The sequence below is a fragment of the Leopardus geoffroyi genome, chromosome B3 (genome assembly GCF_018350155.1).
Source record: "Leopardus geoffroyi isolate Oge1 chromosome B3, O.geoffroyi_Oge1_pat1.0, whole genome shotgun sequence".
In the NCBI taxonomy this organism is placed as follows: Eukaryota; Metazoa; Chordata; class Mammalia; order Carnivora; family Felidae; genus Leopardus; species Leopardus geoffroyi.
The window spans coordinates 110,694,329-110,717,861 of NC_059337.1; the positions used below are offsets into that span (position 1 = coordinate 110,694,329).

At 38.5% G+C, this 23,533-nt stretch overlaps 1 protein-coding gene and 1 pseudogene across 1 annotated transcript in view; both read right to left on the minus strand.

Annotated features, from left to right (window-relative positions):
• The window catches only part of ESR2 (estrogen receptor 2), a 68,267-nt gene that overhangs the window by 27,819 nt on the left and 16,915 nt on the right, over positions 1-23,533 (minus strand). Inside the window, exon 5 of the mRNA XM_045451208.1 lies at positions 10,594-10,710. Within this exon, the coding sequence (XP_045307164.1) occupies positions 10,594-10,710 (117 nt within the window). The remainder of the gene's footprint in view (positions 1-10,593; positions 10,711-23,533) is intronic.
• LOC123584483 lies at positions 10,876-11,063 on the minus strand (annotated as a pseudogene).

A 23,533-nucleotide genomic window follows, 5' to 3' on the forward strand; every position in this document is an offset into this window, starting at 1 on the left:
TTAAAGAGTGTTGAAGGGGTGCCTAGACGGTTCAGTGGGTTCCGCGTCTGACTTGATTTTAGCTCTGGTCATAATTTCCTGTTTCGTGGGATCGAGCCCTGCATTGGGCTCCACACTGACAGCACCAAGCCTGCTTGGAACTGACTCTCTCTCCCTCTCTCTCTCTCTCTCTCTCTCTCTCTCTCTCTGTCGTCTCTCTCTGCCCCTCCCTCGCTCATTCGTGTGCTCGCTCATCTCTCTCTCTCTCAAAATAAATAAAACTTAAAAAAAAAAAAAAAGAGTGCTGACATAACCTCAGTTTTCAAACCACAGAATTAGGAGTTTTCTTCAGAGAAAAGATAGGCAAAACTAGGAACTGAATGAACACTAATGTTTCCAAACAGTTATCAAATAATACACTTTTATAATACATCCTGAAAATAGTCACATGTACTTGTGTGTGCTTACACATATACACATGCATTTTTATATATTTACACAAATATATTTCAAGTAATAAATTTTTTAAAATCTGAAAAATATAGAAAAGCACAAATTTTGGCATAAATTCTTTCAGTTTTCTTTTAATGCTATTTACTTTTGCATATTTCATATACAAAATTTAGATCACAGTGTGCATATACTATTTAAACCTTTTTCTTTTTATTAGAAAGGCGTCATTTTACAACTTAAAAACCTATATTGCATTCTGTTTTATGAATATAGCATTATTTATCTAAAGTGTCCCTTGATGGAAATCTAGGTTGGTTCTAATTTCTTTGCTAGTATTCATATTACAATGAAAATGAGTACCTGTATCCAATTAGTCCCATAAAATAAATTCAAAGAAGTCAAGTTGCTGAACCAAGGCATATACACATTTAAGATTATTGATAGATTACCCTCTAAAACTATTTTAAGATTTTATTTTTAAATAATCTCTACGTGGGGCTTAAACTCACAACCCTGAGATCAAGAGTCACATGCTCTACAGACTGAGTCAGCCAGGGCCCCCCTCCAAAACTATTTTATTGTTTTATTTTTTAAATGTTTATTTATTTTGGGGACACCTAGGTAGCTCAGTCGGTTAAGCGTCTGACTTCGGCTCAGGTCATGATCTCATGCTTCATGAGTTCAAGCCCCACATCGGGCTCTGTGCTGACAGCTCAGAGCCTAGAGCCTGTTTCGGATTCTGTGTCTCCCTCTCTCTCTGCCCCTCCTCTTCTCCTGCTTTGTCTCTCTCTGTCTCTCAAAAATAAATAAATGTTAAAAAAATTTTTTTTTAATGTTTATTTTTGAGAGAGAGAAACAGAGTGTGAGTGGGGGAGGGGCAGAGAGAGAGGGAGACCCAGAATCCAAAGCAGGCTCCAGGCTCTGAGCTGTCAGTACAGAGCCTGACGCAGGGCTCGAACCCACAAACTGCGAGATCATGACCTGAGTCATAGTCGGACACTTAACCAACTGAACCATTCAGATGCCCCCTCCAAAACTATTTTAAAATTTATAATCCAAATGATACTTTAAGGAGCTTCCTATCTCCTCATAACACCATTGGACATTAAAAATAATTTCTAATCTTTGCTAATCTGACAAATGACTAATCAATCTAATTTCACTTTGTATTTTTTTAAATTACTAGCAAGGTTGACTAATACATTTGCCATACTTTATATTTCTTTTACTTGTATATTGCCTATTTATTTCTTTTGTTCTTCCCCCCACCCCCAGTAACCTATGAAGTTTATTTAGTAACTATAGATAACTTTTCTTATATACTATATTTGCCTTGTTATATATCTTTTCACTTTACTCATGGTATCTCTTGTCATAAGAAGCTTTAGTACACAGCCAAATCGGTCTTTTGTTTCACATCAAGATTATACCAATATTTTCTTATATCTTCTTTAACCACTTTTGTGGTTCACATCTATTTGCAAGTTTATGTATGTTTGTATCATGTCATATTATGTTCTTCAAACAGATGTATAATTTTCCCAGTAGCATTTATTGGATAAATTTTTCCCACAGATATTTATAAAATGCCTTGTCATTTAAGAAATATGTATAAAGGTCTCTTCTTCTGGACTGTCTTCTCTGTTTCATATATGTTTCACATATGTATATATATGTTTTTACTCCTCTGCTGGTCTCAATATGTTTCAGTTACTGTAGGTTTATGGGTCAGAAACACAATGGGATAATGTGTTTAAGATGGTGGGGGAAGGGAGAAACCTTCAATTTAGAATTATATTCTCAGATAAACTATCATTCAAGAGTGAGGATAAATTAAAGCCATTTCAGTTAGGCAAAGGTTAAAAAGATATATCACTCATAGCCCCTTTGAAATAATTACTGTTTCTTTGGGATGGAGAAACATGAACCCGAGAAAAGCAATGAAATTCAAGGTGCAATGGTAAGAAACTAAATTGTTAAACATGAGAGGAAACCTAATAAACATAGAATGTATAAAATAATAACAATTAATTTTTGGAGGTATAGAAATAAGGTAGCACCAAATACTGGATAATAACAAATAAGATGAGAGAGGAATAATTTTGGCTAGACCTTTCTAAGATTGTTTATTTGGGAAGAGGAATATCAATTAGAGAGAGCGGCTTGAATTCTCATGAATGCATGCTAAAAATAGAACTGTCACTAAAAGAATTGAAACAGAATGTATGACTTCCAAACTAGAAGAGGAAAAATAAAACAGTAAAATGGTGTCAATTCCAAAAAGGAAAGAAAGAAAATATATCATGAATTTTTTTAAAGCATAAAATGATAGAAATGAATTCAAATATCGTGATCACAATAAACATAAATAGACTAAATTCATCAATGGAGAGCAACTCTGAGATTATATTTTTTTTATCTAGATATAGACTGGTTGTAAGAGATATATCTAACACAGAAAACTGAAAACAAAGGGATAAAAAAAGATAACAGGCAAAAATTAATGAAATAAATCACTTACTCTATCAATATCAGACAATATAAACTGTAAGGCACAAATCATTATTAAAGTCTCATCAGTAGATTATAAAAGGAAGATAAATAATTCTAAACTTAGATAATTCTTATCTCATCAAAACGATAAGAAAACACAACCTATAAATGTAACGCGAAAAAGCGACTGCAAGAAGAAGAGAAATTGACAAATACATTATTATAATGGATATTTTATTTTATTTTTTAAGGTTTTTTAGGTAATCCTTACACCCAACATGGGGCTCAAACCTACAACCCCAAGAGTCTCATGCTCCAACAACTGAGCCAGCCAAGCACCCCTATTTGGGTATTTTGATATATCTTTCTCAGCAACTGACAGCGTAAACAATAAGGGGAAAGGCAGAATACAGAACATTTGGATTGTATAATTCACTTGAACAAAAATTATCACATACTAGTTCATGAATAAAATTTTAACTAAAATTGGTGTCATATAGATCATATTCTCTGATCACAAGAAATAACAAAAATACAATCCAGGCCCCTATAAAGTTTAGCACAAAAGAATTTCTAAAAATCCATTGGTTAGGAGCACTTGGGTGGCTCAGTGGGTTAAGCGTCCGACTTCAACTCAGGTCACGACCTCGCAGTTTGTAGGTTCAAGCTCCGCATCGGGCTCTGTGCTGACAGGTTGGAGCCTGGAGCCTGCTTTGGATTCTGTGTCTCCCTTTCTCTGCCCTTCCTCTGCTCACGCTCTGTCTTTCTCTCTCTCGGAAATAAATAAACATTAAAAAAAATTTGAAATCCATTGGTTAAAGACAAAAATACAAAGCAAAAATTAAGAAAGATATAAGTCAGGATGTCATGAGCATGGGTACAACTTTCCCACACACACAAAAAAACTAAAATATCTGAAAAATGCCTAGTTTCTATATTCCTACCATTATGTTTGTTTACTAAATTCAGTTGTCCATATTTTAAAAAGAAATATTAGTTAAGAGGTATGAGTACATTTAAATTACTTGCTCCCGAGAAAAGTTATCTGAATTTCTTCTTATCCTTGGCTAATCAAACTAGAAGGAAGGCCTCTATCTATCTAGAGATAACCAAATCAAACTGTTTACTAAAAGAATTAAAAGCCTAAAATATAACTCATTGTGTTAGTAATCAGATATAAAGCAATAGGTATTATTTAAGATCAATTATACCCCCAGGGTAAAAAGGAACAAAATGTTTGGTTTAAGAAAGCACCTGTCTGATCACACATCTCCTTTTTGTAGAGTATATGAGGAAACAGGTTAACATACAAAGAGAAAGGTTTTGAATCACACACTCAAATTTATTTGATCAGCTTTCACTGACAAAGCCCTATATACTGAGCTCTGTACAGAGTCCTGGGGATTCCAGATCAATAAAATAAAGTCTTCAACCAGGAACTCACTGTTTTCTACCAAGGATATTTCTAGTGTCACGGCTTTTACACTGGAATCTAGGCAGTCACTCAGTGTGCCTCTGAGGAAGCGTGATAAAGAACTCTACCAAACAGGAGTGCTCCATATTAGAAAGTGGTAATATGGGCGCCTGTGTGGCTCAGTCAGCTAAGCGCCCGACTCTTGATTTCAGCTCAGGTCATGATCTCATGGTTCATGAGATCGAGCCCTGCATCAGGCTCTGTGCTGACAGTGGGAAGCTTGCTTGGGATTTTCTCTCTATTCCCTCTCTCTCTGCCCCTCCCCCACTTATGCATGCATGCTCTTTCTCAAAATAAATAAACGTAAAAAAAATAGAAAGGGGTAAATAGCCCCAGTGAAAAGATGTTGATGACAATGGTGATGACAATGACAATGATAATAATGGTAAATGATCAAAATGACAGCTCACAGCTACTGGAAGCTTCTATGTGTCAGATGTTGTACAATGTATATAGATTATTTCATTCCAAAAACTGCCCTAGAGGGCAGGGGCTATTAGCATCTCCAAGATACAGGGGAGGAGCCAGGCACAAGAAGGCTCAAATAACTTGCCCAGGGTAGAAAACTAGAAAATAGTGAAAGCAGTTGTCTGAATCCAGAGCTGGCAGTTTTACTACTTTGTCCCACATCCCTATCCAATCCGTTTCATGTGTATATACAGCAGATGAATAGAGAGATGGCACCTAAAGATACAGATTTATTCTCCCAACACAGGAATCTCTAGAGATCAAATATTTGTTCTTTTGGATTGTTTTCCGGGCTATTTACATTTCAGTGTATCCTTACAACAAAGCCTCATCCCTGAAGTAAGTCTGGGTGAGCATCTTCCCACCACTTAAACAACCATATTAAAACCTCAATAGAAAACCCAAGATTGGTGAAGAAAACGGTGATAACAGAAAAGACAAAATTTCTGAATAAAAGGGAAATGGTGCAGGTGGAGTCCCTACTCCTCCAAGACTGGAAGGAAGGAAGAATATGGTTGGAGGGTTTATTGAGAGGACAGACAAGAAGAGTGCCGGAAAAGGAGGGAAGCATAGTTAAGAAAGTTCACTCCTAATGGTCCTTCTCTGTGGTCAGTAAAGGGCGATATATCCAGATGTTTGCACATCAACCCATCTCATCATGCAATCTCCAAAGATGATAAAATGTTTTCTCTTAGAGAGCCCTGCACAATTTCTTTTTGGCCAAATTTAATGACCTTTTCTCTGGTTTTCCTTTCCATGAAAGATTTTTCTTTCCAATTTTATTGCAATATAATTGACATATAACACTGTGTAAGTTTAAGGTATGCAGCATAATGGTTTAGCTTATGTATATTGTGAAATGACCACCCCAGTGAGTTTAGTCAGCGTCCATCATTTCATATAGATGCAATAAAGAGGGAAAGTTAAAAGAAAAAAAAGGAAAAAAGGAAAAAGATTTCTTTTTTCTTTTGGAACTCTTAGGACTTACTCTCTTAGTAACTTTCATATCTATCATACAGCAGTGTTAATGACAGCATGCTGTACATTATATCAGAAAACTTATCTTGTAAATGGAAGTTTGTACCCTTGGTCACTTTTCTCTAATTCCCTCTCCCCCAACACCCTGCCTCTGGTAACCACAATCCGATCTCTTTTTCTATGAGTTTGGGTTTTGTTTTTGTTTTTGTTTTAGATTCCAATGTAAGTGAGATCAAACAGTATTTGTCTTTCTCTAACTTACTTCGCTTAGCATGTGCCCTCAAGGTTCATCCAAGTTGTCACAAATGGCAGGATTTCTTTGTGGGCTTTTTTTTAATGGCTGGATGCTATTCCATTTTTACACACACACACACACACACACACACGCACACACCAACTTCTTTATCCATTCATCTGGCAATGGACACTTAGGTTGTTTCCATGTTTTAGCTATTATAAATAATGCTGCTATATGCTAACTAACTTGGATATAAATTTTAAAAATAAATAAATAAACAAACAAATAAATAAATAATGCTGCTGTGACATGGGGTTGCAGATCTCTTTTGAGTTGGTATCATGAAAGATTTTTTTAAGTTTATTTATTTTGTGAGAGAGAGAAAGCGCAAGTTGAGGAGGAACAGAGAGAGGGGGGAGAGAGAGAGACAGAGAGAGAGAATTCCAAGCGGGCTTCATAGTGCAGACCTGACACAGGGCTCGAACTCACAAACTGAGATCGTGACCTGAGCCCAAGTTGAACGCTTAACCAACTGAGCCACCCAAGCGCCCCAGAAAGATGTTTTAAAGTACATCTCTGTACTCTGCCTTGCAAGACCGTATTGTATCAAAACTCCTCATAACTTATATGAGCTTTTCAAAGAGGGAGGGGAAAGGAAGGGAAACTAAAATTTAGTGCCAAACACTGTGCTAGGTCTTTATATTTTTTTTCATATGTATTCCTCACAAAACTCAGTGAAGCAGATATCTTCTTTTCAGAGATAAGAAAACCAAGGGCCAGAAACGTTAGGTTTGAGCATAGTCACAGATAGCAAGAAATAAGACAAAAAAGGAAATTCAACCTTCGGGAGTCCTGTCCTCTTGTTCTCCCACCGCATACACCGCCCCCTGCAGACGGATTATCATGTGCTCCTGCCCTGGTCCCAAACCACCAGGGCTACACCTGTCCAACAGATCGTAGTAGAATAAAAGTGTTCTTATCCTGACTAAATTGTAAATAGCTTTTTAAAAAATACACACCTTAAAATGTTAAGTTAAAATATGAAACACTTAATTTGTAATCTTTTGTCAGAGGACCAAATCTTTCTCCTTAAGCACATCTGCCAATTAAATCACAAGTAACTTTCCTACATAAACCATATCCACGATGCACAGCCTCTAAATTTTCAATTTCCACTTCTTTACAATGAAGCAAGAACTTAGACACTCATAAAGCAATCCAAATTCAGAATTTTTCTAGGTTTATGATTCCCCCCCCCCGCCACAATCTCATTCATACCTAACTCAATAGCTACTAGTCTTTTACAGTTGTTGTTGTTGTTGTTGTTGCTGTTTTACTGTAAGTGCTACACCCAATGTGGGGCTTGAACTTACGACCCTGAGATCAAGAGTCACATGCTCTACCATCTGAGCCAGCCTGGTGTCCCTCCTTTACAGTTGTATTCAAAGCTTTCACAGAAATGATATCTTTTCCTACTCATATTTCATGTTTGTATAAATTCTAATTAAATTACATAATTTGACAGTTACAATGAGTAGAAATAGGTTTTGGAAAAAGTCTACTGGTTACTGATAAGGCTATAACTAAAGTGGTGGGAACAGAAATGCTTGAATGTTTTAAAGAGTAACCAATACACACGGGGAGGTCATGGGCATTGGCAGGGTGTTTTACAAAGAAAACAGGAAACATCAGTGATTATAAAGCCAGAGAAGTGTGATCAAATAAGAGGACTTCTGCTATACTATAATATAGCCAGATGAGGTGCCTTATCTGTTACATACATAAAGAAAAAGAAAAAGCAATCCCTATCAAAATAATATCAGCATTCCTCACAGAGCTAAAACAAACAATCCTTCAACTTGTATGGAGCCAGAAGAGACCCCAAATAGCCAAAGCAATCTTGAAAAAGAAAACTGAAGCTGGAGGCATCACACTCCCAGACTTCAGGATGTATTACAAAGCTGTAATCATCAAGACAGTGTGGTACTGGCACAAAAACAGACACTCAGATCAATGGAACAGAACAGAGAACCCAGAAATGGATCCACAAACGTATGACCAACTAATCTTTGACAAAGCAGGAAAGAATATCCAATGGAATAAAGACAGTCTCTTCAGCAAATGGTGCTGGGAAAACTGGACAGCGACATGCAGAAGAATGAACCTGGACCACTCTCTTATACCATACCCAAAAATAAAATCAAAATGGATGAAAGACCTCAATGTAAGACAGGAAGCCATCAAAATCCTAGAGGAGAAAGCAGGCAAAAAACCTCTTTGACCTCAGTTGCAGCAACTTCTTATTCAACATATCTCCAGAGGCAAGGGAAACAAAAAGCAAAAATAAACTATTGGGACCTCATCAAAATAAAAAGCTTCTGCACAGCAAAGGAAACAATCAGCAAAACTAAAAGGCAATAATGGAATGGAAGAAGATATTTGCAAAGGACATATCAGATAAAGGGTTAGTATCCAAAATCTATAAAGAACTTATCAAACTCAACATCCAAAAAACAAATAATCCAGTGAAGAAATGGGCAAAAGACATGAATAGACACTTCTCCAAAGAAGACATCCAGATGGTGAACAGACACATAAAATGCTCAACACTACTCATCATCAGGGAAATAGAAATCAAAACCACAATGAGATACCACCTCATACCTGTCAGAATGGCTCACATTAACAACTCAGACAACAACAGATGTTGGCAAGGATGCAGAGAAAGATCTCTTTTGCACTGCTGGTGGGAATGCAAACTGGTACAGCCACTCTGGAAAACAGTATGGAGGTTCCTCAAAAAATTAAAAATAGCACTACCCTATGACCCAGCAATTGCACTACTAGGCATTTATCCAAGGGATACAGGTGTGCTGTTTCGAAGGGACACATGCACCCCCATGTTTGTAGCAGTACTGTTGGCAATAGCCAAAGTATGGAAAGAGCCCAAATGTCCATTGACAGATGAACAGATAAAGAAGATGTGGTATATATACATATATATATATATATATATATATGTGTGTGTGTGTGTGTGTGTGTACACACACATAATGGAGTATTACTTGGCAATAAAAAAGAATGAAATCTTGCCATTTCCAACTATGTGGATGGAACTGAAGGGTATTATGCTGTGAAATTAGTCAGAGAAGGACAAATATCATATGACTTCACTCATATGAGGAATTTAAGATACTAAGCAGATGAACATAAGGGAAGGGAAGCAAAAAGAATATAAAAACAGGGAGGGGGACAAAACATAAGAGACTCTTAAACATAGAGAACAGAGGGTTACTGGAGGGGTTGTGGTAGGGGGGGATGGGCTAAGTGGGTAAGGGGCATTAAGGAATCTACTCCTGAAATCATTATTGCACACTATATGCTAACTAACTTGGAAGTGAATTAAACAATAAATTTATACACACACACATATATACATTTATACATGTATATATAAATGTGTGTATATATATATATATTTATACATATATATAAATGTGTATATGTATATATACACATTTATATATATATAAAAGTCTATGTAAAAGATGAGCAATTATAAATATTGAAATTAAAGGTTCTATATCATAGCAAATACAAAAAAAGAGAATATTCAAAAGGCAGAGCTCCTAAGAGACTGTCAGGGTGAAATGAGACTTTTGTTTTAAATTTTTTAAATAGAGAAATTACAACTAACCACAGGCAAAATACTGACTAGAGAATAACAGGAAAACTCGGGCAGAGCTGCTGTGAGTACATATACATGCAAATGTGTACAGACAGGGAATCAAAAGTTAGCCAGGTGGAGAGAGCAGGAGGTACACATTACTGTCAGATGTTATACTAAAGTGCCCATTTTTTCTTTCTTCTTCATGTACGTATACATGTATGTGTGCATACAGACACATATGTATGTTTATACGCATATATGCATACATAGATATCATCATACAACAGAATCTACGTTCTGTGTGCTTTCCATGGTTCTATCATGTTTCTGACACCTATATGTACCTTTTCTAGAAAGCTAATACAGGGCTAGGCATGAATCTTTCCCATAGCTCTCCAAGTAACCCACAAGATATTCTACTTTTCTGTCACAGCTTTGACTGTGGACATTTATCTGAACTTCATCCTTAGACTTTGCAAGGCCTCGGGCAGATGGTCATCCAGCCCATTTGAGCACTTTGGTTTCTAGAGCTCCCTAAACCCAGCAGCAGTCTACTGTGTTGTCAGACCACCTGAGCTGTAGAAAGTTCTTCCCTATATTGGGCCAAAATGTGCCTCCTGTGACTCGTTCCTGTTCACCTCAGCTCTGTCCTCTGCAGCTACAGGGAATACATCAATGCCCCCTCCAATGTGGCAGCGTACAAATACTTGATGATAATTACCAAGTCCTAACTCTCCTCCCATCCAGGCTACACGTCCCCAGTTCCCCCACCTGTCCTGTTTGAAAGAGCCATCGGCACGCCCCCCATACGATGAAATGAAACAGGAAGCGAACACTCACCACACTTCACCATCCCGACCTCGTAGCACTTCCGAAGTCGGCAGGCCTGGCAGCTTTTGCGCCTGTTCTTATCTATCGTGCACTGATTTGTCGCTGGGCAAATATAATCGTTATGTCCTACAACGGAGGAAAAAACAAAACAAAACAGGCAGGCTATTGTTACAATATTTTGATTACATGTCTTCCTGGTCAACAACACTGATAATGCTACCCGGCTGAGAGGTAGGGGGCATCTTCTTAACGATAGGTATAGGTACAAAGGCCAAAGTTCAGCGTCATAAGCACCTTATTAGTGAGTATAGAAAATCCAGGAATATCTCCATATCCTACTCTTTGACCAATAGGCTATTCTCTGCATGTTCTTAGAATTCTCAAGAGATACATTAGAAATATTCTCCTTTGGTTTCAATTAGCAATAATCGTGCCTCGGATAAACCTCATTGGCTACAATTCTGCCACTGCGCAAAGCTGAAATATTCTCCTTTGGACAGGGAAAGTAAGACAGTCATCTGAAATTGGTTCTGCAAATCACAGAACACCTCAAGGATAGCACTTGTGTATCAGGTCACCAAATTCAATTGCTTACATTCTTTTATACATATCCCCCTTTGGGATTTAACATGATTTTTTTTTTTACTTTTTAAAATGTTTATTTATTTTTGAGACAGCGCGTGAGAGAGGGAGGGGCAGAGAGAGAGAGGGAGACACAGAATCGAAAGCAGGCTCCAGGTTCTGAGTTGTTCGCACAGAGCCGGACCCAGAGCTCAAACCCACAAGCTGTGAGATCATGACCTGAGCCAAAGTCAGCCGCTCAACCCACTGAGCCACCCAGGCGCCCCTTATGGGAATTCATAGTCAAATAAGAGAGCGAAACTAATCACTAAGGGGATAATGAAATTAGCAAACTGAAGAACCAAAAGAACTGCCACTTGAGGCTGGCTGTGGTTGTTGTTCTCAGTTGCCACTGCCTCCCGCGGCCCTGTGACCCTGCAGTGCACTACAGCAGCCAAAGTGTGCTTGCCTACCAACTGACGTTGAGTGTGGCCATGAAACTTGCTTTAGCCAATAGTATGTAAGTAGATGGGATATTCCAACAGTCTGGCTTGGCCGCTGGAGCCAAGAGGCCCTTTGAAAAAAAGGAAATGCCTCGGGTAGTTGCTGGTCCAAGGAGAATAAGGAAATGTGCAGACTGAACTCCACCCAGAGTTCAGAGCTGAGCCTTGTGAAACAGATGCACCCTACCCGACCCCTAGAGCAAAAAGACATTGTTCCACGATTGCACCAAAATCGAATTTTATAATTCTCTCCCACTTTAGGTAGATTCCAGTAACACTTGTTCAACCAAACACAAATTGAAATTCAGTTGCCTGTGGCTTTACCACCATTTCCTGAGCCAGCCTGGGGTAGCAGCAACGGCAGAGACTACAGTTCTCGAAGAGATGCAAACGCCCTCTCAAGCGACCTTCATCCCAGCCACACACAGGAAGCCTGGCTCACCAACATTCTGACAACGTACTGATTCCCAGATACTTTATCAACATTTCATTGAATCCCATAACTTCCCTATAAAGAGCTATCATCCCCATTCTATAAAAGAAAACATGTAACTTCAGTCAAATCATCTTAAGGTTATGGTTTTAGTATTCTGTGATGCGTAATAAATTTCTACAAACTTACACACTTAAAACCAAACCCACTTATCTCGTTTCCACGAGTCAAGAATCCAGGCACAGCTTACTCTAGTCAGGGTTTCAAAAGGCTGCAATCAAGGTGTTGGCTGGGCTGTGGTTTCATATGAAGCTCAGCATCCCCTTCCAAGCTCATATAAGGTGTTTGCAGAATCAGCCATTTGCAGCTGTGGGGCTGAAGTTCTCATTTTCTTGCTGGCTGTCAGCAGGATGCTGTTGCCAACTCATAGGGGAACGAGTTCCCTGCCCAAAAGCAGTTCACAGCATGATGTCTGCTTTCTTCCGGGGGGGGGGGGGGGCCCACATCTCTGACTTCCCATGTGTCTCTCCACTCCAGTATGATGGAGTCTTCCATAATTATAGCATAATCACGAGACTCCCCCATCACCACTTGCCGTATCGGGTAACCTAACCAAGGAAGCAACTCTCATATTTACAGGTTCCACACACACGCAAGAGTAGGAGGCAATATGAGGTATGGTATAAATCTTTTTTAAAGGAACAGATAATTATTTGTTATTGCTTTTATGATCACTTAAAACATTCAAAAATAAATTATATGCTAAAAGTCAAGATACATTCCCAATTAGAAATTTTCAATTGTCCGCTAAAACATAATCTTTTATGGCTAGAAGGTAAATGTAACCACACAGTACTTTCCATAGAGGTATCAATCTTTTAAGGACCTTCTAAAAACTCAAAGAATAACACATGATGTTATCCTTTTTGGATTTATAGAGGTTTATAACAATAAGCATTTAAGGGACAATGAAAGGTCCACTTTTTTACCTCATTTTAAAAGACCATTTTACTTAAAAACAATGAGAAAGCATAGTAATATGAACACACTAAATAAAAATAGCCTAGAAAATGTCTTATACAAGAAGGCCAGGGTAATTGAATTCACTTCTGGCAAAAAAGGGGAAAAAAAGTCCTTAAACTATACGAACTACCTCATGTATTAAAATGGTTTTCTCAGGGCGCCTGGGTGGCTCAGTTGGTTGAGCGTCCAACTCTTGATTTCAGCTCAGGTCATGATCTCATGGTCATGACATTGAGCCCTGCATCAGACTCCGTGCTGAGTGTGGAGCCTGCTTAAGATTCTTTCTCTCCCTTTCCCTCTAACCGTCTCCCCCACTCACGTTCTCTCTCCCTCTCCAACAAAATTAAATAAAATGGTTTTCTTGTTTCATGCAACAACCTGAGAGGCATGCTATTCCATACTAACAGAACTGACAGAAAAGTTCAAAGCAAAATAGGTAGCTAATTCTTAAAGATATAAAGCTTTATAGCAAAATGTGCTTTTTATAATCTGTATACAGATAAAAGGTTATCTGTATACTCTACAAAATTATTGAGTCTGAATACCTGTCATCATTCATATCCATAGCACAGAGGGGAGAGACAGCACTGGACTGAGATCAGAAGATCTGAGTTTAAGCTCAGTTCAGCTTCCCTATTTTGTCATTTCAACCATAGAGCAATGTTTATCATCCGCACCCTCCCTGGCACGCTTATCCCTCAACAGCAGGAATCAACCTTGTGTTTTGTTCCCTCAGGACATCCTTTGTGGCTTCAAGGCCAGATGAATCCCAAGTAATGGAATATGTGCCTCCAAGATAAGGAATCTGCTGTATAACCTACCAGCTGTCAGAGCTTCCCATTGAAAGCTCAGACTCCAAAGTTGTAAGAAACAAAGAATTAAAGATCTTTGAGCAGCACTCAAAAAGATTTTAACTGGGGCGCCTGGGTGGCGCAGTCGGTTAAGCGTCCGACTTCAGCCAGGTCACGATCTCGCGGTCAGTGAGTTCGAGCCCCGCGTCAGGCTCTGGGCTGATGGCTCAGAGCCTGGAGCCTGTTTCCGATTCTGTGTCTCCCTCTCTCTCTGCCCCTCCCCCGTTCATACTCTGTCTCTCTCTGTCCCAAAAATAAATAAACGTTGAAAAAAAAAAAAAAAAAAAAAAAAAGATTTTAACTTTCAAAAGACAATGATAAAAGGTTCATATGAATACCAAAATGAAAGTGAATAGAATAGTATTACTATTATATATGGACATAAAAGAAATAGCCCAAAAGAATGAAATTTACAGAAATACCTCTGAGAAATGTATTATATATATGTGTGTGTAACAAAACTGTATACGAGATATAAAAGACCTAAATAAATGGAGACATATTCTTGATGTGAAGACTATTAAAAAGATTTATTCCAAAATAATTCTTAGGTTTAACAAAGTCTCCACTTTTCTTAACATTATGGATGGGAGGACACTTAATAATAAAATTATTTTAATATTCCTATGTATGAATAAACCAAGGAAAATAGCCAGAATACTTTTAAAACAGGAGATATTTATACTGGCTTGTATTAAAATGCATTGTAAAATTATACTAAAAAAAAAAACTATAATAGTTAAAATAATGTGGTGGTACTTCTATAAGAATGAAGCACTAGACAATAGAACAGAATAAAACATTAGTATATAAAAGACCTTAATAGGTCATATAGAGAGAGAAAAAAAATCAATGAACACATGAAAAGATGCTCAAAATCATTACTAATCAGGGAAACACAAATTAAAACCACAATGAGACACAACTGTATACCCAATAGCTGACAATATCAAGTTTTTACAAGGATGTAGACAGACTGGAAGTCTCATAGTCTGTTGTTGAGAATACAAAATGTTTCAACCACTTTGGAAAGCAGTTTGTTAGGTTCTTATAAAATTAAACATACACTCATCATACAAGCACCAATTCTACTCCTAGGTATTTACCCAAGAGAAACAAAAACTTAGGTCTAGAGAAAGGAAGATGCATGAATATTCACTGAAGTTTCATTCAAAATAGCCTAATACTGGAAACAATCCAGATGAATACATAACCTGTGGTACACCTAAATACTGGAATAATCCCCAGTAACAAAGAGGAATGAACTACTGTACATGAAACACAGATAAATCCTAAAAGCATCATGATAAATGAAAGAAATGATACACAGATGATTATATACTTTATGATTCAATTATAGGGCATTCTAGCAAAAGGCAAAACTATAGGGACAGAAAATAGATCGATGGTTACAGGGCCTTGGGAGGTTGGGGGACAATTGGCCGCAATGGGCCTAAGGGAACTTCTTGGGCTGATGGCAACATTCCATATCTTAATTATGGTGGTGGTTAAATGACCACATGCATTTTCAAAATTCATAAAACTATACAAATAAAATAGGGGAATTTTATTATATGTAAATTGTATCTCAAATTCAACTAAAAAAAATAACCTCCCATATTTAAAAAAATCAATGAAAATAAAGTTATTTAATAAAACAATGTGAAGAAAATTGACTAAGATAAATACATTTAATTTTTTTCCTTTTTTTAGCTTTATTTTATTGAAGTATAATTAACATACAATGCTATATTAGTTTCGGGTGTATAACTTTTTTTTTTTTTCCCAACCAGAAGATTGGTTTATTTGGGAATAAAAGAGAATTAGAATCCAGAACAAACAAGCTGTGGTAAGACCACAGGCATGGCTGGGAAACAAAAGCTCAAGTGTATAACATTTTGATTCAACAATTCTATACATTACTCAGTGCCCGCCATGTAAGTGTAGTCACCATCTGTCACTTTACAACATTATTACAGTGTTATTAATTATATTCCCTATGCTATATTTTTCATCTGTGACTACTTTATTTTAAAATGATCTTTTTTTTTTAAGTTTCTTTATTTTGAGAGAGAGAGAAAGAGAGAGCATGAGCAGGGGAGGGGCAGAGAGACAGGAGAGAGAGAGGATCCCAAGCAGGCTCCACACTGCCAGCACAGAGCCTGACATGGGGCTCAAACTCATGAACCATGAGATCAAGAGTCGGATGCTTAACAGAGTCACCCAGGCGCCCCATCTGTGACTATTTTATAACTGGAAGTTTGTACCTCTTAATTCCCTTTATTTCACCCATCCCCCACTACACCCCCTTCTGGTAACCACCAGTTTGTTCTCTGTATTTGAAAGTCTGGTTTTTTGTTTCTTTGCTCATTTGTTTTATTTTTAGATTCTACATGTAAGTGAAATCACATGGTATTTGCCTTTCTATGTCTGACTTATTTCATTTAGCATTATACCTTCTAGATCATCCATGTTGTCACAAATAGCAAGATCTCATCCTTTTTAATGGCTGAGTAATATTTCTCTCTCTCTCTCTCTCTCTCTCTCTCTCTCTCTCTCTCTCTCTCACTCTGTGTGTGTGTGTGTGTGTAACTTCTTCATCCATTCATCTATTGATGGACATCTAGATTGCTACCATATCTTGGCTATTGTAAGTAATGCTGCAATAAACACAGGGTGCATTATCCCTTTTTGAATTACAGTTTTAGTTTTCTTTGGTTAAATATCCAATAGTGGAATTATTAGATCTTTTGGTAATTTTATTTTTAATGTATTGAGGAACCTCCATATTGTTTTCCACAATGGCTGCACCAATTTATATTCTCACCAACAGTACATGATGGTTCCCTTTTCTCTACACTTGTTATTTCTTGTGTGTGTGTGTGTTTTAATTTTAGCCATTCTGACTGACTTATTTCAGCCATATCTGATTGTGGTTTTGATTTGTATTTCCCTGATGATTAGTGCTGCTGAATATCTTTTCATGTGTGTATTGACCATTTGTATGTCTTCTTTGGAAAAATTTCTATTTAAGTTCTCTGCCCATTTTTCAATTGGATTACTATTATTTTTGTGTTGAGTTGTAGAAGTTCTATATATGTTTTGGATATTAACCATTTATTGGATATATCATTGCAAATACCTTCTCCCATTCAGCAGACTGACTTTTTCTTTTGTTGATGGTTTCCTTTACTGTGCACAGGCTTATTATTTGGGTCTAGTCCCAATAGTTTATTTTTGCTTTTGTTTCCCTTGCCTCAGGAGACATATCTAGAAAAACATTGCTAAGGCTGATGTCAGATTACTGCCTATGTTTTCTTCGAGGAGTTTTATGGTTTTCTGTCTCACACACATTAGGTCTTTAATCCATTTTGAGTTTATTTTTGCATGTGGTGTAAGCAAGTGATCCAGTTTCATTCTGTTGCATGCAGCTGTCCAGTTGTCCCAGCACCATTTATTGAGGAGAATGTTCTCTCCCCGTTGTGCATTGTTGTCTCTTTTGTCAAGGATTCATTGATCTTATAATCATGGGTTTATTTCTGGGTTCTCTATTCTGTTCCATTAATCTGTGTGTCTGTTTTTGTGCCAGTACCACACTGTTTTGATTACTATAGGTAAGTAGTATGTATTTTGAAATCGGGCATTGTGATACCTCCGGCTTTGGTCTCCTTTCTCAAGATTGTTTTTGTTATTCAGGATCTTTCATACAAATTTCAGTGTTATTTGTTCTAGTTCTGTGAAAAGTGCTGTTGGTATTTTGATAGGGAATCAATTGATTACCTTGGTTAGTATGGACATTTTAACAATATTTGTTCTTCCAGTCCATTGGCATGGGATCTCTTTCCGTTTGTTCATGTCATCTTCAATTTCTTTCATCAGTGTTTTACAGTTTTCAGAGTATAGGTCTTTCACCTTCTTGGTTAAGTTTATTCCTAGGTATTTTATTATTTTTGGTGCAGTTGTAAATGGAATGGTTTTCTTAATTTCTCTTTCTGCTATTTAGTAGTGTATAGAAAAACAACACATTTCTGTATATTAATTTTGTATCCCCAACTTTACTGAATTTAGTTTATTTATCAGTTCTAATGGTTTTTGGTGGAGACTTTGGGGTTTTCTATGTATAATATCATGTCATCTGCAAGTAGTGAAGGTTTTATTTTTTCCTTACCAATTTGGATGCTTTTTATTATTTTCTTGTGTGATTGCTTTAGCAAGGACTTCCAGTGCTACACTGAATAAAAGTGGGGAAAGTGGACATCCTTGTCTTGTTCCTGATCTTCGAAGAAAAGCTCTCAGTTTTTCACCACCACGCATGATGTTAACTGTGGGTTTTTCTTTTTTTTTTTTTTTCAACGTTTATTTATTTTTGGGACAGAGAGAGACAGAGCATGAACGGGGGAGGGGCAGAGAGAGAGGGAGACACAGAATCGGAAACAGGCTCCAGGCTCTAAGCCATCAGCCCAGAGCCCGACGCAGGGCTCGAACTCACGGACCGCGAGATCGTGACCTGGCTGAAGTCGGACGCTTAACCGACTGCACCACCCAGGCGCCCCTAACTGTGGGTTTTTCAAATACGGTCTTTATTACGATGAGATATGCTCTAAACCTCCTTTGTTGAGAGCGTTTATCATGAATAATGATAATATGATAAATACATTTCACTCTTATTCAATATACAAAAAGAATTGAGCGTCCCTTTTTGGTTGCTGCAACACATTTTATATTAGGGGATGTGAAAAATATGGAGTCCAAAAAAAATGATCATTTATACGTTAAGCAATTGTAAGGGCACAGAGCACTACCTCTTTCCGTTCTGCACACTTAGAATGTGACATTTCTTTCACCTTTCCCAATAGTTCCTTGACCCATGTGGTAGGAAGGAATGATATATGGAAAGCAGAGGAAACTCCCTTATCATTGTAATCAGCCGTAGTCTAAGGGTTCAAAGATATTTCAGGTAGAGATTTTTTTTCCCAACAGCAAATAAAAAGGATCTTTTTCAAAGGATACAGTTAGTTGTATCAGGTCAAGATTTTCTTAAGGAATAACATGCTGGAATCTCAACAAGATAGAGAATTGTCATCATATCAAGAGTTCAGTTCTGAATTTTAGATATCTGAATTGTTTTTACTATATAGTAGGGAAGTGGACCTGGCCTTATAATCTACTACTGCAATTATCATAAATAAAAATATCTAAGCACTAAATATATTAAATACAGAAAGAAAAGCTTGGTGTATAAAAGCAATTATAAATAAGCAAACAATACAATTTATGTTTTGATAATTCGATGACATATGCTTTCTTTATCTGTGATGCTTTCTTCTTTTAATGAGAAAATTAAGTTTGGAAATGGCAGAGGGCCCTCATCCACCCAACTATGAAGATTTTTTTTTAATTTTTTTTTAACATTTATTTATTTTTGAGACAGAGAGAGACAGAGCATGAACGGGGGAGGGTCAGAGAGAGGGAGACACAGAATCGGAAACAGGCTCCAGGCTCTGAGCTGTCAGCACAGAGCCCGACGTGGGGCTCGAACTCACGGACCACGAGATCATGACCTGAGCTGAAGTCGGCCGCTTAACGGACTGAGCCACCCAGGTGCCCCCACCCAACTATGAAGATTTTAAAGGAAGTAGATTTAAATGAGATTAGGATTAGAAGAAAAATACAAAGAAAAGGTAAAGGATGTTGATATCTCAATGTAGAAGAGATAGGAAACAACTAGAATATCCTAAATTTGCATGATGTTTATACATGACCAAATATTTTCACATAACTAACTCCATTTCATTTTTAGAATAACTTTGTAAGTATCTCCATTTCACAGAGGAGGAAACAGACTAGAAGGTAAAGTCATAGAGCTACTAAATGGAGGAGTCAGGACAAATAGGTGGCCATCTATACAGCAGGATGAATTTCAGGGGATCTACAGGAAGGCAACTCTTTACTACTAAATTCTACCCTTCACCCTCTCTAGATTTGATCAGGAGCCATCCTACCATCATGACTTTTACACATGCCAAATGTTAAACGTAAGTCAAAGGAAGAAACAATCTTTGTAATTCCTAATAAGCACATTTTTTCCAAGCTTTTTCTTCACAAGGGTTATAACTAGGGATTTCTGGGGTAGATGGTGGAATAGGAGGATCCTAAGCTCACCTTGTCCCAAGGATACAACTAGATAACACCCACATCAGGGTTAACAATACAGAAAATGACCCAAAGACTGTCAGAACAGACTCTCCACAGATAAATGTAGAGAAAAGGCCACAATGAAGAGGGTAGGAAGGGTGGAACGGTAGTCAGGAGCTAAACAGACCTGTGGGGCTGTCCACAGCAGGGGAAGGACCCACTGGCTGGGAGTGGGGAGAAGAACAGACTATCATACCAGGCACCCCAAGTACGGGGAATGCACACAGGTAAGACAAATCCCCATTAACATTTGGCTTTGAAAACCAGAGGGGGTAAATTTCATGAGTTCTTACAATCAGGGGGGCTTAACAGGTGGAACTTTAAAAATCAGCGCACTTGACTCTGAGAGAGCTGGGAAGGCAACGGGAAATGGAGACCCTGCCCTTAAAGAGACAGCACAACAAACAGCCCCATGGAGGTACAGCATAGAAGCAGCTATTTGAAAAATCCCTGGGGTATATGAAAGGGAGATTGTTTACTAATCTCAGAGTGTGTGCTAGAGTGGCAGGAATCATTGGGAGATTGTTCCAGGAACAAAGGAGCTGGTGGGTGCCATTCCCCTCCCCCACACCCCAGCCTAGACACACAGACACCTGCAAAAACCAGCACAGTCCCAATACCCTCTATATAACTTGCTAACAGCAGGCCTGCCATGGTCCATGTTCTCCTGCAGACTTGCCCTCTCTAATACGCCCTTGGCCAGAGCCCATCCAAAGAGGTGTCACAAGCCTGACAGCGTACGAGCAGCCCTGAGAGGGGCCAGCACCATTCCAAAGTGACTCCTGACCTGGGGAGAGGGAAAGATCACCACACCAGTCCAATTGTGGCCCCAGCAGTGGGTTGGAGGCAGACATCTGGTCTTAACTCCTGGCCCCACCCACCAACAAAAGCTTCTCAAAGGACAACTCATGAAAAGTGCCCTGTAGTTCAGTGCTACCACATCTCTGGCAAATGCCTGGTCTGACTCAATTCAAGCCAAGGTGGCCCCAGATTGGCTCACTAACAACAAAGGGACCCAACTCAGCCCACAATAGGCAAAGAGAGCCATTGCAGACAACAGGACTGCCAAAGCACCTTGGCCACTATATAGTGGGTGCACACAACACACAGAGGTGACATCCTTGAACACCCAGGTGTGGTGAACAGAAGACATTGTACCACAGGGCACTACAGGACCTCTTCTTCATAAAGCCACTACTTTCAAGAGCAGGAGACGTAGACTTTCCTGACACATAGAAATAGACACAGAGAGTTAGACAAAATGAGGAGACAGAGGAATAAGGTCTCAAATGAAAGAAGAGGACAAAATCATAGCAAGAGACCTAAATAAAACAGAGATAAGTAACATGCCTGAGAGAGAATTTAAAGTAATGGTCATAAAGATACTCACTGGACTGGGGAAAAGAGTAGAGGACCTCAGTAAAACTCTTATCAAAGAAATAGAAAACATAAAAAAGAACCAATCAGAGATGAAAAATTCAATAGCTGAAATTAAAAATACACTAGAGGCTGGGACACCTGGGTGACTCAGTCTGTTAGGCATCCAACTTCGGCTCAGGTCATGATCTCGCAGTTCATAAGTTCAAGCCCCATGTGGGCTCTGTGCTGACAGCTCAGAGCCTGAAGCCTGCTTTGGATTCTGTCTCCCTCTCTCTCTCTCTGCCTCTCTCTCTTTCTCAAAAATAAATAAACATTAAAAACTTAAAACACACACACACACACACATACCAGAGGGAATAAATAGCAGACTAGAGGAAGCAGAAGAATGGATCAGCAACCTGAAGGACAGAGTAATGGGGAGGAATCAAGCTGAATAGGAGAGTGAAAAAAATAAAGAATGAAACTAGATTTAGTGAACTGAACAACACCATCAAGCATAATAACATTTGAATTATAGGGATCCCAGAAGGAAGAGAGAGAAAAGGAGACAGAAATTTTGTTTGAAGAAATAATAGCTGAAAACTTCCTGCATCTGGAGAAGGAAATAGAAATCCAGATCTAGGAGGCCCACAGAGACCCCAACAAAATCAACCCAAGGAGAGCCACACCAAGACACATAATAATTAAAATGGCAAAAAGTAGTGATAAAGAGAGAATTTTAAAATTAGCAAGAGAAAACAGTTACATAAAAGAGAAATCCCCATAAGGCTGTTAACTGATTTTTCAGCAGAAACTCTGCATGATATACTCAAAGTGCTGAAAGAAAAAAAAAAAAAAAAAAAAACAACCCTGCAACCAAGAAGACTATATGCAGCAAGGCTGTCATTCAGAATAGAAAGGGAGAAAAAGTGAGGCACCTGGGTGGCCCAGTCGGTTAAGCAGCTGACTTTTGATCTCGGCTCGGGTCATGATCTCATGGTTTGTGAGTTCGAGTCCTGCATCAGGCTCTGCACTGACAGTACTGAGCCTGCCTGGGACTCTCTCTCTCTCTCTCTCCCTCTCTCTCTGCCCCTCCCCTACTCTCTCTCTCGACATCTCTCTCTCTCTCTCTCAAAAAAAAAATAATAATAATAATAAAATAAACTTAGAGATTCCCAGACACAAAAGTTAAAGGAATTCATGACTACTAAAGCAGCCCTATGAGAAATGTTGAAGGGGACTCTTTGAGTGGAAAAGAAAGACCATAAGCAGAAGAAAAGTGGGAAGCACAAAAGCAGTAAAATTAAATATATCTATAAAAACCAGTCAAGGAATTCACAAAATAAAAGGATGTAAAGTATGACACAGTAGATTTAAAACACAGCAGGGGAGGGGAGTGGAGGGAGGAGTAAAGAATGGGTTCAAACTTAAGAGACCATCAACTTAAGGGGCACCTGGGTGGCTCAGTCGGTTAAGCTGAGTCCGACTTTCAGCTCAGGTCATGACCTCACAGTTTGAGAGACCAAGCTCCGCATCGGGCTCTGTGCTGACAGCTCAGAGCCTGGAGCCTGCTTCCGATTCTGGGTCTCCCTCTCTCTCTGCCCCTCCCCCACTCAAGCCCTGCCTCTCTGTCTCTCAAGAATAAATAAGACATTTTAAAAAACATTAAAAAAGAGAGAGACCATCAACTTAACATAAACTACCATATGCATAAGATGTTACATACAAACCTGATGGTAACCACAGGTCAAAAACCAGTAACAGATACATAAGAGTTGTAACTAGGCCTCTCTTCCCAAGAAAATGGTGATGGGTGATGGTGGGAAGAGATCCGTTCAAGTTCTGGGGCTCTGGGGTAGAGATCCAGAATTAAAGATAAGGGGCTCTATGCTTGAAACAACCTACTCCACCATTCGCCCCATCCCCCAACACACACGAGCCTCTCAACTGCTGTACTTTGGGTACCAAACAGGCCAACGGTGAAACTTCCGCCAGGTCATCTGCAGAGTTCTTTGAAAGCAAAA